General features: G+C 48.0%; 6 protein-coding genes across 6 annotated transcripts; 4 read left to right on the top strand and 2 right to left on the bottom strand.

Moving 5' to 3' along the window:
* Nucleotides 1-233: 233 nt before the first annotated feature.
* N7473_008183 (uncharacterized protein) lies at nucleotides 234-856 on the top strand (the record flags this gene model as incomplete). Its single annotated transcript, XM_057154123.1, has 2 exons — nucleotides 234-247; nucleotides 301-856. The coding sequence occupies 2 exons, from the start codon at nucleotides 234-236 to the stop codon at nucleotides 854-856; spliced, it is 570 nt and encodes a 189-aa protein (XP_057008461.1).
* A 555-nt stretch (nucleotides 857-1,411) lies between these two features.
* Nucleotides 1,412-2,538, top strand: N7473_008182 (uncharacterized protein; the record flags this gene model as incomplete). Its single annotated transcript, XM_057154122.1, has 4 exons — nucleotides 1,412-1,731; nucleotides 1,808-1,903; nucleotides 1,960-2,053; nucleotides 2,188-2,538. The coding sequence occupies 4 exons, from the start codon at nucleotides 1,412-1,414 to the stop codon at nucleotides 2,536-2,538; spliced, it is 861 nt and encodes a 286-aa protein (XP_057008460.1).
* Nucleotides 2,539-3,422: 884 nt separating this feature from the next.
* On the top strand, nucleotides 3,423-5,370 carry N7473_008181 (uncharacterized protein; the record flags this gene model as incomplete). The annotated part of the gene is made up of 3 exons (XM_057154121.1): nucleotides 3,423-3,954; nucleotides 4,022-4,508; nucleotides 4,578-5,370. The coding sequence occupies 3 exons, from the start codon at nucleotides 3,423-3,425 to the stop codon at nucleotides 5,368-5,370; spliced, it is 1,812 nt and encodes a 603-aa protein (XP_057008459.1).
* A 3,311-nt stretch (nucleotides 5,371-8,681) lies between these two features.
* On the top strand, nucleotides 8,682-9,534 carry N7473_008180 (bZIP transcription factor; the record flags this gene model as incomplete). The annotated part of the gene is made up of 3 exons (XM_057154120.1): nucleotides 8,682-8,804; nucleotides 8,862-9,086; nucleotides 9,154-9,534. The coding sequence occupies 3 exons, from the start codon at nucleotides 8,682-8,684 to the stop codon at nucleotides 9,532-9,534; spliced, it is 729 nt and encodes a 242-aa protein (XP_057008458.1).
* A 1,707-nt stretch (nucleotides 9,535-11,241) lies between these two features.
* N7473_008179 (protein kinase domain protein) lies at nucleotides 11,242-12,701 on the bottom strand (the record flags this gene model as incomplete). Its single annotated transcript, XM_057154119.1, has 5 exons — nucleotides 11,242-11,429; nucleotides 11,489-11,654; nucleotides 11,710-12,011; nucleotides 12,070-12,389; nucleotides 12,454-12,701. The coding sequence occupies 5 exons, from the start codon at nucleotides 12,699-12,701 to the stop codon at nucleotides 11,242-11,244; spliced, it is 1,224 nt and encodes a 407-aa protein (XP_057008457.1).
* A 534-nt stretch (nucleotides 12,702-13,235) lies between these two features.
* Nucleotides 13,236-14,978, bottom strand: N7473_008178 (sugar porter family MFS transporter; the record flags this gene model as incomplete). Its single annotated transcript, XM_057154118.1, has 4 exons — nucleotides 13,236-13,721; nucleotides 13,787-14,464; nucleotides 14,534-14,774; nucleotides 14,827-14,978. The coding sequence occupies 4 exons, from the start codon at nucleotides 14,976-14,978 to the stop codon at nucleotides 13,236-13,238; spliced, it is 1,557 nt and encodes a 518-aa protein (XP_057008456.1).
* Between the last annotated feature and the right edge of the window lie 96 nt (nucleotides 14,979-15,074).

Here is a 15,074-nt window from a genome sequence, read left to right as displayed (position 1 = left end):
CTTCAGGTTCTTTCGCTCGAGTTTTACTAGTTAAACGCCTTCGTCTTTCGTCCTTACCCTTCATCACCATCCTCTATCTCCATCTTCTATCATCACCTTTTCGCGTCACCTTTCATCGTCACATTCTATCATCGCCTTCAACTATCATCTTCTCGCGTTACCTTCTATATCCGCTTTTCGTCGCCGTTTTTCGTCGCCGTCTTCCATCAAGGAAGCCCTTTCCTCAGGCCGTCATGGCCCCCAGAGGGTTAGTATTATCTCTTGTCAGGTTTCAATTAAGGCAAATACTGAACCAAATAGAATATGCTTCGAATTTGCTGCCACAGGATGTTGCAAGCGCAAGCAATGCAGATTCATTCATTCGGCACCTGGGAGCGACCAGGCTCCCCCTCCCGAGGAATCAAATCGGCGTGGTAACTCTAATACGTCCGGAAGACAGCAAATTCTCTCGATCTCGGAAAAGGAACGTCAAGATTGGAAGAAGAGTATGCCGTCGGGCTCGACACATCATCCCTTGCTTCTCTTCAAACTGGGGTCTTTCTTCCAGGAAGCCAGGCGGCTTTTGGATGGGGATGCCGGTGTTAATCAACCTGTGGTCAAAACTTTAGCCCATGAGGATGGGTTACGATGTATTCGCGAGCTTGTCGAACAAGACTTTAATGGCATGCCTAATAATCGAAAGTACGCCGTGTTCTCCACGCAGGTATTGCCATTCCTTGAGACTGTTACGCATCCCAATGTCTTGTCCTCCTTGGTACTGGAGAGCCCTGTGGGAACTATCTACAATGCCCTCTCTGGGCTCAACGGCGACAGAGCAGCCAAGATCCTCGGTTTTGTTGAAAACGTGATCTCTTGAGAGGCTATTGGTGAAACCAAGTCATGGCAGCTGGAAGTCTCCCTCTCATTTTTCTCACGCCTTGTGGATCTCAACTCTACAGCTCTTGTCCAAGAGCATCTACAGGAGCAGGCCAAGAAGCTTGAAGCCGCATTGGCTCTTTCCATGAGCAGAGGAGAAGCAACGAGCTGTCAATGGATGACTCTGTGCTTGGTGGGCCGAGCAACTGTACAGCGCTTGTGGACAAGGTTGTTCTAGGGTGCAACCATGTGGTGAATATTGCATGCCATGTGGACGTGAACTCGGTGGACTTCATATGTACCATACAATGTCGAGGCTCATTGCTGTGTGGTCACAACTGCAAAGCGGAATGCCTTCGCTGTGTTTCGTTCCACGAAGATGGAATTTTTTGGGTCAACCATGCGATTTGCCAGCAGCCCTGTGGCCGACTTTATTCGACTTGTTCCCATGCGTGTACAAGCGTCTGTCATGGCAAGAAAAAAGACTGTCCAGCCTGCCCCCCCCCCCCCCCCCCCCCCCCCATGCATCTTTCCTCAATGTGGCCATTTAATCACAATGGAGAGCGTGGATGCTCAGATGGACATCAAAAAGCACTACGACGTTGACGAAAATGAAAGGCCAACTGCCATCATTGCCTCCCTCCAGCCGTTCTCGTTGGAGAGCGAAGGCGGCGTCAAGTTATTTGCAGAATGTCGCGGTCCTTTGCGGCACATTGCCAGAGATGGTCGTCTAGCGCACCGTGCTCTTTTGGACGAGTCCACGAAGAAGCTAGTTCTCTATCTCAACCGGGAATATGTTCCACTTGCAAAAGAGCTTCCGGGGCAGATCCGAGAACTCCAGCTGGCAACGTCCAAGGGCCCCTTCAAGTTGCCTGAGTCAGTTGAATTGAGTGGTCCGCGAGGCCACCAGATTGACTAGATGGAAAAACTCATGCGTGCTTCACAGCCGCAGAGATGGCGGAAGATACTTCAGCTTCGGGCACGAATCAACGGATATTGTCGCCGAGTCAAACCCTCCGAGCAGCCTTTCCAGAAAGTCCATGACATGGTTGGCAACCCTCAGAGGCGTAAAACGACAACTAGTAACGTCAAGTTTGACAACAGTGTACTGCAGACTAAAGGTATTCTGCAAGCAACAGCCTTGAGTTTCCGCCTAGACATTGCCATGCTTTCGGACTTTCTGACTTTACTTCACGAAGTAAGAACTTTCAAGATCAAACCTCTAGTTAATCTTCAGAAAATCCGAAACGAGTGTTCCAGCTTCATCGATGAAGCTGAGCGCCACAAGCGACCCGCACAACAGCTTAAAGGATATGGCTTTACGCGCTACAGCTCCCATACTCCCGCCCAGTAATTGCTGAGACCCATCTAGAGCGTGCACACAATGCTCTTGGCAAGGCAAGGGATCTTTGCAACACGTGGTCAGGCCAGACGGCTGGCTTGAGGCCGGAAGTAGAGAGTGACGAAATAATGCTCCGTGGGGGGACTTTCTACACTGAAGCGACAAGCGAAGAACGCATGGCAGTGATGAATGCGATGGCCAAGGAATTCCAGGGAACTGGTCACTGGTACTACTGTCGCAACGGTCATCCGTTCACGACTGGGGAGTGTGGGGGCGCAATGCAATTGGCTGCCTGCCCAGAGTGTGGCGCCCCAGTGGGTGGATATAATTGGAAGGAGTGACTTGGGCAAACGATCTTGAGGCTAGTCTGATGACTGGATTTGCAAGGTTGATGCTTTGAGTTGAATTGAAATATGGTATGCTTATGTTCTTCTGCTTTGCTTTGAGATTATTGTAGATTATTGATTCACTTACGGCCTGGTCATCGGAGATTTAGTGGTGTCAGACCACGCTCTACTTATGAGAGTCATTGTTAATTGATATATTAAATGATATGTTCAAACCACGTCTCTAATTGCATTCTTTCATCCTGTAAGAGCCTAGTGAGAGAATTATGTTCTAACAGGACGAAACTGGGAACATGAGCACTGCTATACTGGGTTTGCTCATCACAGCACTGTTGGTAAATTTACATACTGGGTAGTATCACTAAGGCTATGGTCTGGATGACTTTTATCTCGATGCTGCTGGTTATGTCTTAAACTGTCTTCTTTGGGTCATAGTTCCAACCCAGTGCATTGGCACCCTAAAAAGTGAGATTGACCGTTCACAAGGCCTGAGTAAGCATGATAAACGTTTTCGTGATCTCGATCGCCCGATCCACGATTCGAATGATTTTCAATTCTCCGATTCCTGGCACCTTATTTTCAATCTAACCGACCTGCCACTGCGGGCTTGGCTGGTAAAATAGGCAGTGCTGCATCAAGTTTCCTATTCCGGCAATATATCGGACGGCGGTTGCCGTTGAGTTTGGATCGGCTAGGGCTCTTGGCAGGCACGTGAATTTGAATGGACCAGCCAATGGAAGGGCTTCCATTGTTGTATGATGACTAAAGGCGGGTGATGATGGCATGATTAGATGATGTCCGGCTAAGGTTCCGGGAAGCGCTCGAACCACTTTCTCGCACGTGGAGGAAAAGATCTCCTACGTCAGCTGCATCAAATAATGACCCGCAAAGACTCCGGTCCAACCGAGAGCCGCAATCTGCTGATCAAAAGCTTCAATTCTGACTTAGTCAGAAGCAACAATCCCCACCAACCAGCGCAGTTCTTGTTCGTTGATGGTCCGTCGCTGGGTCGAGGGGACAACGATTCCAGATCCCGTAACACGCGCTCGGCGTTCATTCGACGCCGAATTTCAGAAAAGAAGAATACATACCGACAGGAGGAAGAAACCAAGAGACAGGAATTGATCGTTAAACACCAAGCATGGCGAGAGTGTGTCTGTTGGGGAACGGTCAAGGGCCAGGCGCAAAGCCAGGGAATCAGAGATAGGCCAATAGTATCACAAACGCCAAACGGTGGCGGCAGTGGTGTCGGCATGTGTAGCAGTTGTGGGGGATCAATCCCTGTGTCCCACCAGGCGCATGGCAGCAGCTCCCCGGCCCTGTCTATGAGCCCTAGCACTGGGAGGGCAGACCCCTTTGCAGCGGTGGATCCAAGCCTCCGGCCAGGTGTGGATGGCCTGCTCCAGTTTGGTCAGTAAACTCGGTTCCTGCATATCTACTTGCGTTAACGCACGAATACCTGACAGAACATCTCTAGCGGTCATGAACATCTGGCCCAATTTTCGCCGTTCCAATTACGCAATGAGATGCTATCAATCATGGATAGCACCGAATTGGGAAAATAAACTATTCATCTATAGCACCCTATGGGCGGCTTCGTACCATCGTGACGTCCTGCGTATCAGCTACGGTTCCGATCCAGTGTTGGACATCAAGGACCAGCTGTACTACAAAGGGCTAATCCTGAGTATGCTACGCGAGCATGTGACTGAATTTACCAAGGAAGAATGGCGAGATGGAGTTATTATGGCCATCTTGTATCTGGCTGTCAACGAGACCGAGCGACGAGATCTCACTCGCGACCCAAGCCCGTTTACGCCCCCTTTCACGGATATGCAATCGCTGTCATTTTATGGCAGTCGGGACTATCACACTATGCATTGGGGTGTCATCTGTAACCTGATCCACCAGCTGGGTGGAATCCATACCGTCAAGCTATTTGCTCTGGGTTGGTTGATCTCAATGTAGGTTATCTGGCCTATCGGCGGCTCCTACCTCCTAAGCATGCTGGGGCATCTACTGACTTCACACAGCTCGGATCTAATGAGCGCCGTCCACTCTCTAACGAAACCACTTTTCCCGCTGGTTGATGTTGAAGGCAACCTGACTTATTTTCTACCTCCTCTGCGCGCCTTTCCCTTCCCGGGTGACCCATCCAGGGTCACAAAACTCGGATTTAGGACTTTTCTATCCGCCCGCCCCCCGGTGAAAGAGGGCATTGTAGACGTCTTCCTCCACCTCGGCGTATATTCCATGCTCATACAAGGGCGCTACCGTCAACGACTTGATCCCACGGATTGCGACCGTTTCGCTGATTTTCGCAATTTAGTCCATCACGCCCTATTCGGCCTACCTAATGAGCATGATCCCGTTGAAACTATTCTTGATACGTGTGACTCGTCTTCTAATGATACTTTTGTATCCCGTGAGCTTTACCTTGCCTGCCGATTAGCAGCAAACTTATATGCAACGCATGTTACCTTTCCTGTCCCACGATCATCCCTACTTCGGGCAATGATTCTTCCGCTTCTTACCGACAAGCTCGACCAAATAACGCAGATCATGTCGAGTCCATTGCTATTGTGGTGTGCGACCGTGGCGGCTATCGCGGCAGAAGGGATGTCAGAGTACTCCAAGCTCACGGTACATGTTAAAGACCTGTGTCATGAGTTGGAGGTCACATCATATATTCGATTTCTCGAAATTCTGCAATCCTTTGCCTGGGTGGAAGTCGCATGCTGCGAGGGATGTTATCGCCTATGGCAAGGATTAGCAGTCCCTGAAGCAGGCGAGCGCCTGAAGATATCTACAGCAGACGCTGTGTAACGATTGATGACTTTGAGTACATTTTGTGGGTTTGGGTTAGAAGATTAGGAATAGGAGTAAATAAGCTAGCATTTACTTTTTAAATAGTACTGTATTCAGGAGGTTTTGCTAGGTTCCCCCCATTTTTTCTTTATTTTTTTCATCATTAGATTCGCTTCCATCGTCGAGTGGCACCATCTCAAGTTTGATCATTTCCTTGGCTGCGGCACACAAGACCCGCTTTTGAATCGCGTATTCATGCAGGAGACGTGAGAAATTATTAACTTACTTAAATTCTAGCGCGTTTTTGAATCTTGGTACGGCCGCTGCCTGCCGCTAAGCCTTTTTTGGGAGATACTTGGGAAGAAATAATTGGCTGTTAGCATATGTGGGGCGTAATACATCGGTACTTGGTCGACTTTGAGGTCTTCGAAAATTGATATTCGGATTCGGTCCGTTTCAATAGTACAAAAGATTTAATTTTTTAAGTTTCCCGCGGCACTAGGTCTGCAGTGCACGAGCACTCCGGTTCGATTACTCCTTTATTGGACACCGTTCTGTTCGGTCAGTAAAACAGCAACTATCTACCCGAGTCAGCGGCAGCCATTCTATCGTGATTACCATACCTACTGACACAGTAATCATAAATTTCAACGAAGTTGGGAGCATGGACCAAGGTAGCAATCTGTTACATGATATGTGGATTTTTAACCCCAGGGGCGTGATTGTACTATAGTCCAGAGAAACTCCAGCATGTGAAGACTAGTACTATGTAAACAAATTCACGACATGCCTAATAGGGGAAATGTGGGGGATTTTAGTCGCTTTTCTTGACTAATAATGGAGCCTAACTTAGTCAGTTATTGACTTGCACTGCCATCCTAAAATTATGTTATGGGTTATGTGAGGCATCATCGGGGCGCTTAAACATGGGCACATGTGGAGTGTGAACCCTTCCTCATTAGCTAGCTGAGGCAGATAACTTCATTTTGCCCTTTCAAATGAATGGATTCGCTTATATTCGGGACGGGAATGGGGGTTCTACTGGATTGTGACATAAATCAATCCCTACTTCGGGTTCACTACCGATTCATGGTTGGTTTGAATTAATGCTAGATCGCTTGCATTCAAAACCATATCATATCCGTGTATATGTAGGAGATCTTATCTCTGATGCTTTGAGAATCAGTCCTGGTACTTTTATTCTTCTTTCCTGATTGCTAGGCCTTTTGCATTCTAAATAAATAACACCTTCACAAGTAGAATAAACGCGCCCCTTTGGAAATCCGCATAAACGAAGCATATCCACAATCCCCACCTAGTCAACCGACCCCGCCCAAGTCTAGCCCGGACTTCACTGAACCGGTCCCCGGAGTCGGAATCGTCTGGACATTCCTGATTCTGTGTAGCTGGGGCAGCGTAAAGTACGGGCAACGTTTTTGCAGGGCTCCACGTTTCACGATTACAACCCGGAGGAGTTTCGCATGCCCGTGAACGGCTGAGGCAAAACCTAATCCCAATCTAACGAGACCACCAGCCACGAAAAAAAAGCTTAAAGAGGAGAATTTCTCCATATTCTCCATATAAGCTCGTGTCACTATGCGACGGTAAGGTCTTGTGACGTGAACATGACCTGTAATGGACCCTGACACATCACGATCAATGAAGCTTTGCTGGTAGCTTCGTGTCAATCTCTTATACTTTTTGCTCAAATTCAAAAAGACCATTTCCCTTATTTGTAGCTATAGTCCTCATCTTCACGTGAATATTGGCTGAAGATGTCACGCCACAACATTGAGAGACGGTAAGGACAGCACGTGTTAATCGGTGCAGACTACTTGGACCCTGGTAGGTCAGGTGGACCACTAAGGTCGAGGGTCCCGTGTGTCATCAACCATTTGTAGAACATACCACGGAGGACTAAATAGATCAATACGCTTATCTGTGTGCACATCAGTTCAATTTTTTGTCTCGATTACTTGCACATTGCTACCTCAGTAGATGGCCTTACCCTATGACTGTCCATACTGGGTGCGTCTTGCAAGATATCAATAGCAACCCAGTCTGCATAGTTCATAATGATTTGCACATCAACAACGGTCGGTGCCAAAGTACTCTAGGGGTCCGCGATCGGTACTTCAAGTGCCGAAAATTAGACTCATTGGCCGGTAAATTGAAAATACGAGGATCGACGAGGCGGCATGGGACTTACAAGGCCAGAACACGCCAAGCTCCAAAAGTCTCAGGATAAGGATCCTGAGAATTCTATTTTTGGGTCGGCTTTCCAAGCTCATACTGTAGGCAATCCATCGTATAAAGTCGAATCTGCCTCGGAAGAATCTTACAGGACATCGAGTCTGAGGGAGAAAATATATCCGACGCTGTTCGGGTACTCGAACGTCACCAAGGCCTGCAGATTGTGGAGTGCTTCTAGAAATATTTGAGGATTTTGCCACAGCTAGCGAAATAAAGACTCAGATCTCTTGAATGATCTACTCTAGCGATCTAGCCGAACTCAAATTCCATGCCAACATTGGTTGATATGGGTAGCTCTATAGTACTTGGGGGTGAGAGTTATCCTACACACGTGGAATAGCCTGTCACTACTCCTTCTTGAGCTTACAGAGTGTCTCTCCATGTCTGGGTGAGGATGTTATCGCATAGACATCGCCATTGTTGCCAATTGCATTCATCATGGCTTCGTACAAAGGTCTTCTGCAAGTCTATTCCTAGTATTTCTCTTCGGGTTTAACGCTTGAATTTCGGTTATTAAAGTTAGAGCTCCGTCAATACTGTAACGAAAAGTATGACAAGGGTCTGGACTTTGAAATAAGGTCCCGAGTGTGGCTGTCTTTTATTGAATGCAGACTAGTCGGCCATGTGCTCCTCGTCCCGGGACGGTGAGTGTGTTCCTCGGCGTCCGCTTGGCTAGCCCCTTGTATGTCGAGTCATTGAGACCAATAATGCAGTTTACCAGTGTGAGGGCCCATTGCCAAGACCAACTATACCGGTTTGGGAAATCTCTTAGCGTGATATGATTGGTTATGTTCACCCAGATAATCTCACGCCCAACAGATGTCCACTTGACCAGACTCATGCTCCGATTGGTGAAGATCAGATCCCATCCCATTGGAACGACAGATGCATCGTTTTTGGCGGAATCTTACTATACTAAGTGTATACTCGACCACGTCGTACAATCTGCTGGAGAACATATAAGACCCATCGCATCCTTTAAGATGAGACAAAAGCCGTTTCTATCGCAAGTTTACTCCGCAATAATATTCAGCTTTCTCATGACACTTCCCGAGATACACAATACTCACAACATAATGGACATGATGGATCAATCTGCCTATTGGCCTACACAACGCACTGACTCTCTACCGTTGGGAGCGTCCGACATTCCCACGACAGAAGCCACCGAGTCACATCTACAAATGCTCTACGGACTGGTAAGTGCAATGGCATCATTCGGAGAAAAAAATTACAATCGCTGACCTCTTCACCAGCAAAACCCAGGACTAGAGTCCCAGTTCGCTAAGCACGGTGTAGGACGAATGTCGCTCAGTGAACTTAACACGGACGGATTAAAAAGTGGTTTTACCTCGCCTACTTCCACCAAGTCGGGATCACCTGAGCTGTATTTCGACCCTACTACATTCTCTGAACGCCATAGTTCAACCTCCGATGGCAATGGGTCAAATCTCAGCACTCAAGAACAGGGACAAAAACTCGTAAGTTGCCATTTCATTTTCTCTGATTCCAGTTACAGCTACAGCTACAGCTAACACTAATGACCAGGCCAACCGACGCATCCAAAATCGCGCCGCGCAGCGCCGATTTCGCGAACGGAGGGATGAGCAAAATAAGATCCTCCAAGCGAAGTTGGTCGAGTTACAGGAAAACTATCAAAAAATGTCAGACGAATTGACCAAAAAGTCCGAGGAAGTCGGCCACTTACGTAGTGAGAACGAGGGGTTGAAGACGGAGGTTCAGAATCTACGTCAGAGATGGCGGTCTATAGTTCTCCTCTTACAGCGACCGAAGAGCCTGCAGCTATTGTCGATGCTGGTTGGAGGCGAGCAGGGCGCAGAGGGCTCTGATTCTAGTTCGGGGATCGGCGATTTGGATCGATACCTGCGGTGCTTGGATGCATTGACGTTGCCCGATGATAAGGCCTAACTCTGATGGGATATTGTGGATTTTCTACTTTTGAACTTTTCATTGTGTTTATTTAGCCGTGTTTTTCTGGTCTTGGGTAATAATACAAAGGATTGAACATCTTGTTTAATTTGATAGAGTGCGGAGGAGGTCTGTTTCACAAGGTTCGATCCACTTTCCACGCTAGTGAGATTGTAGGATCGATTCAAACGGCCCTCCGTTTGCCAAGCTCATGATCATCCAAGAGCCTGTGATGGCTCAATTTAGAGGACGCCGTGTGAAGAGAAAATGCGACCTAACCGGTGGATTATTAAAATAGAACCCAATAGGCGCTCATGTTTAAGGCTGCCAACGCTTGTGTTGTCTCTCTGCTTTTTGTTCTGACTTTGCCTTCCCGATTAGGAATTTCGTCTCTTGGAAATATTCGTGCCTCCCACACATGCGGGTTCTATCTCCACTTTCTCGGTGATTGGGGCCAAATTCTCGGAATGCAAACCGCTGCTTCCGCAAATTCGCGCCTCTGCGCCTGTCAGCTTATGTACCTCCCCCGATCTAGCCACCCAAGGTTCATCTCGCAGCTTCGGATAGACTGCCCTCGGTGCTTTGACTTCAACCTTAAGCCCGACCTCGCCTATTCCCGGTGGAGGTACATACACATACATATTGTAATTAGGTACTTATATAGACAACACCGTCGGTCATGAACTACAGTATCAAAGCAGGGACAAATGATTTTATAAGTCATAATAATTTGGCGAGAGTGCCGAAGGTGGCAAACGGAACGAACCGCAAGAAATCAACCGCTCGGCAAGATAAGATGCCCGGAGGACGGAGTACGGAGGAGACTCAGTACAGTTGACAGCTATCTTAACTTTGTACGGGAGTTAACCCGTGGCAGATCCACTATACTGCTAGGGTGCCTATCACTCGACTCCTATGGGAGTTAAAAAGCGACCGGTCGACTAATTATCGTCGTTCTCGGGTCCGTCAACTCAGAAGACGCTGAATGGTAGATTGGCCTGGCCGACCGGGGGGAATATTTCTCACCATTTTTTTTTTAGTTTTTCCTTTTTCATAGTTTGCTCGGTTGGAACACCACATTAGAGACTGTTGTTTGAAAATGCAGGACCGGAACCCCTCCACGTACTCCGTACAAACAGTCACATTCACGTCGGTGGGGAAAATTCTGATATTATGTTGGTCGTTGATTGGTCGGGTTTTTCCTCCCCTGTCTGTTCAGTGCGATTGGTGATCCACATTCGCAGCTTTTTACTTAGGAAGGTTAGTATAGGTGAAGTATGTAATATAATATAATTCATGCAAAAGTCACGAGAATGCGAAAGAAGACTGTTGTACCTATATCGTCGGCATCCGGAGCACGACTGTTCCGACACAGTTACGATCGACATATAACACGGATAACATGAATAAATTCAATAAACGGCGAGCGAATGATCCCGAGGCGGTTTTGGAAGCATATATTGCGAGCGATGCCTTATGATGCCTCAGACTAAAACATGTCTTCGCCGAGTACAGAGTCAAGAAGAAATCTGTCCAGTTACAATATAGCGAGGAGGCCGATCATTGAACTCTACTTTCATGAGTATTCTGATTGATTTGACTCTCGAATTGTTTCTCTCCTGGCCAGCTCCATATCTCATAGGCATCGGGCCATCCTCAAGAGGAGAGCGTGTTCTTGGACGATCACAAGGCAATGAATAAAGCCAGCTACTCCACCTCACCATTCAGCCACGGATCGAAGAACAGCTCCCCCGCCGTCTCCCTATCCTCAGGCCGCCACTGAAGCATCTTTCTCATGAATGCAAGGAACATTTTCTTGTCCTTTCCCTCGAGGAACTCTTCCGACATCTCCAAGCTGATCCCTTTGGGGATGTTGATGTCCTGCTTCCATTTCCCTGCAGGGTAGTTTCGGTAAGTCTTTGTTAAATGTTTTGTGAGAGAAGAATTTACTTACCATCCTCAGTGAAGAATTCGAGACTCCGTTTTCCACGCTGGAGCATATCCAAAGGAGGGGGTCCCATAAGGGCCACAACTTCTGCAAGATGTGCGCGGGTCGAATAACCTCTACCATCAGGCTCATTTCCGTAGAACAGGCGTCGTCCTTCAAACAGATCCCATGCCTATGATTTCCGACTGGTCAGTACACGGTTATGAAAGTAAATAGGCAGAACTTACCATAACGCCGGCGTTCCAGATGTCGACCGGGTAACTCCAACCAGTGCCTAGCATCACTTCCGGCGATCTGTAGACATTGGGCTGTACATCATGATTCCATGTCTTCTCTCCCGAAACGGCAGAGTCGACGTCGCCGAGAACTGCGTGGCCGTGCAACATCTGCCTATCGAAACGTCGCGAGGCATACACCGGCATGTCATTGACAATTTTGCGACGCGAAGGATTCTGCATTTCAGCCTGCGTAAATCTTTCGAACAGTGATTCCTCTTTGAGTTCGTGAAGGACATTGGAGCTATTGATGTCTATAAAAAAGCATGTTAATAGAACGCTCTCTGACAATACCATCCAAATCCTACTAACCGGTGTGCACGAGCTTGCATTCAGTGTGCAAAAAGTCAAGTGCAGCAAAGATCTGCACGAGACCCATTTTGAGAATGCTCACAGGAAACCGACGGACGGGATTACGATCTAGAAAATCCCTGAAGCTTTCCCACATCGGTACCAAGACGATGCACGAATGGTCACCACCGGGACGGGGGATCGTGAAGATATCCAGTGCTCTCCGCACAAAATCATAGGCAGGGTGCGATGGGCCCTGATCTAGTTGTTTGTAAATCTCGAAATCATTCCGGCTGCCTTCGCCACGAGTGTAAATTTTGAGTGCCACATATCGATGACCTCTAAATGTGTTACCATGTCAGTAATTTTCAGTTGAACCAGGTGAGCTTCGGATGGGTAACTGACTGAAGATCCCGAGCGAGCCAGACGGTAGAAGTACCCCCAAATCCAAGTTTGCCGACGATTTGGTATCGGGAATGAAGCACTTCGCCGATATTCGCGGGGTAATATTGTCTCTTTTTGAACTTATCGAACCATTCCTCTTCAAGCACCTCCCAGTCAGGGACGGTCTCGAAGTCGTTGGGAGGAAAGCACAAAGGAGGAGATGCCGCTCTTCGAGGCGCCTTGGTGATCCCTCTCATGATTGTAGCCATGGTGAAGAGGAATTTTCGACCTTGATGAGTTGAGAAAGGGTGCGGTGAAGCTTGAAGACCGTCTTTGGGCCGAACCTGATTCCTCCACGAACGGGTGATGATTTTTGCAGAAGTTGAGTGTCAGTGGAAGAGAGCAGGAGAGGGAGAACGTGAAGTGGCGAGAGCGAGAGGAAGCAAGACGACCAGAATAGTCAAGGATAAACAACGAGGTAGACTTTTAGGCTCCAAGGCCTTCAACTAGCAGTTTCTTTCAAGTTGGCTAGGAAGGTACACACTTTGGTACTTACTATGAATCAAAGCCAGTCTCCAGTCCCTTGGTTCACTATATTTACATCCAGAAGAAACTTTTTAAACATAGTATTGCTTTCTCGTCGACCCGCAGGCTCACCAACCTCAGTTCAGCTTGTGTGTTTAGGATTTTGGGAAAGGGCCTTCGTTCCAAAAAATCATAGATTGCTAAAAATATGTCTCAACGCCGGACATTTGAACCAAAAGAATCTCACCTGACTGGGGAGAAGGTATGTACATCCACAACTAAACGGTTTCAATCTGCTCCACTGCTACCTTCTGGTCCGATACCTCGTGTCTAGAAGATGAACCTCGCTGTCGAAGACTGAAAATCCGGTCTTCAAACAAGAGATCAACTTCCTCCAAGGGCAAGCCCTTGGTCTCTGGAATCATGAACCAGACGAAGGGCACGGCTAGTGTGGTGCAGGCAGCAAAGACGAAATATGTTCCAAAGTGAATGTTCGAAATCATGTATGGCACACTTCTCGCGATAACGAAGTTGAACAGCCAGTGTGTTGCCACACAGATACTGACGGCAAGTCCACGAACTTGAAGGGGGTAGATCTCGGAGCAAATGATCCATGGAACACCGGCCCAACTAAAGCAGAACGATACCGCGAACAAATATATGAACACGGCTGCCGCATAAGAAGTGCCGCTGATCGACTCGCCGGTCTTGACCTCTGCGCTTTGGACTTTGACAAAGGCGCCAATGAGCCACATGGAGAGAGCCTGTAGTCATTCAGTTAGTGATCCATCGGTGTAACTCAGGAAGAAGGCAATTTGATGGTACTTACCATGACGATACTGCCAATGATCAACATGGGCTTCCGGCCAAAGCGATCAACCACAAAATACATGGCAAAGAACACCGCAACTAATCTGACGATCCCGTAGATTCCAGTGGATACCAATGTGGTCTTGGTTCCAGTGAGTCCGATCGATCGAAAGATGCGAGGAGAATAGTAGTTGATTGCATTCGATCCGGCCATTTGGAAGAAGATCATGATCACCACTCCCAGGAACACACGGTATCTGATACCCGGCTGCATGAGCTCCTTCACGGACGATAGAGTGCCATCTGGGCTCATTACTCGCTCAAGCTCGAGTTGCTGCAGAATATCTTCGACTTCGTGTTGTACGTCAGGATGATCACCCGGCAAGTTTCGCAGAAGTGACAGAACCTCAGTCACCTGAGCTCTGCCATGAGCTTTGGCCATCCATCGAGGTGACTCTGGCATGAACCAAAGTCCAATCAAGAGGAGACCACCGGGAATAAGCTGTAGAGCAAATGGGGTCATCCATTGCGCAGATGTTGGTGCCATATGTTGTTCAACACCGAAGTTGATCCAGAAACCCATGCAGGTACCGACCTGCACGCCAATCTCATAGATGCCCACTAGTCGGCCTCGGATCTGGGGCGGTGCGCATTCCGCGGTATACAATGGTACTAGCATACTAGCAGCGCCGACACCCTGCTTACGGTTAGTCGTGACCACTTGGAATTTGCGCGAGTTGACTCAGGACAGCATCTTATAACGTACCATTCCACCAAGTACTCTGCCAACAAACATCAAGGGCTTGCTACCCGCCGAAGCAACTTGCATGATGGAACCGACTATGAAGGAAATAGCCCCAAGTGCCAACGCAATTCGCCGACCGAGTCTGTCTCCAAGTGGTGCAGCTGCCAGTGCTCCAAAGAAACATCCAGCTTGAAGCAATGAGACAATGTTGGCTGAGAATGCATCTTGGACGGATTGGGTTGCACCAATAAGTCCAAAGTCCCTAGTGAAGTTAGACATTTGAGAACCAACTCCATTATAGGGTATAGTCTTACTTCTTGAATGAATGTAGATCAATCGACGTTCCGATAAATGCCAAGTCATATCCAAACATGAAAGCGCCCATTGAGGTCACAATTGCAAGAAGATATACGCGCATGGCGTTTGGTTTAGCGTTGTGCGCCATGTCGCTCGAGGAGTTAGCCATGATGAAGGCCAGGCTGATAGAACTGAGATCGATGTGAGTCTGTCGACATTGGATATTACGGACAGCAGATCTCCTTTATGCACAGGGATGCACCCC

Source organism: Penicillium subrubescens, assembly GCF_028828155.1.
Source record: "Penicillium subrubescens strain IBT 31985 chromosome Unknown utg000005l_segment0_segment0, whole genome shotgun sequence".
Taxonomy (NCBI): domain Eukaryota; kingdom Fungi; phylum Ascomycota; class Eurotiomycetes; order Eurotiales; family Aspergillaceae; genus Penicillium; species Penicillium subrubescens.
This window is presented reverse-complemented; position numbering and strand designations above follow the sequence as displayed.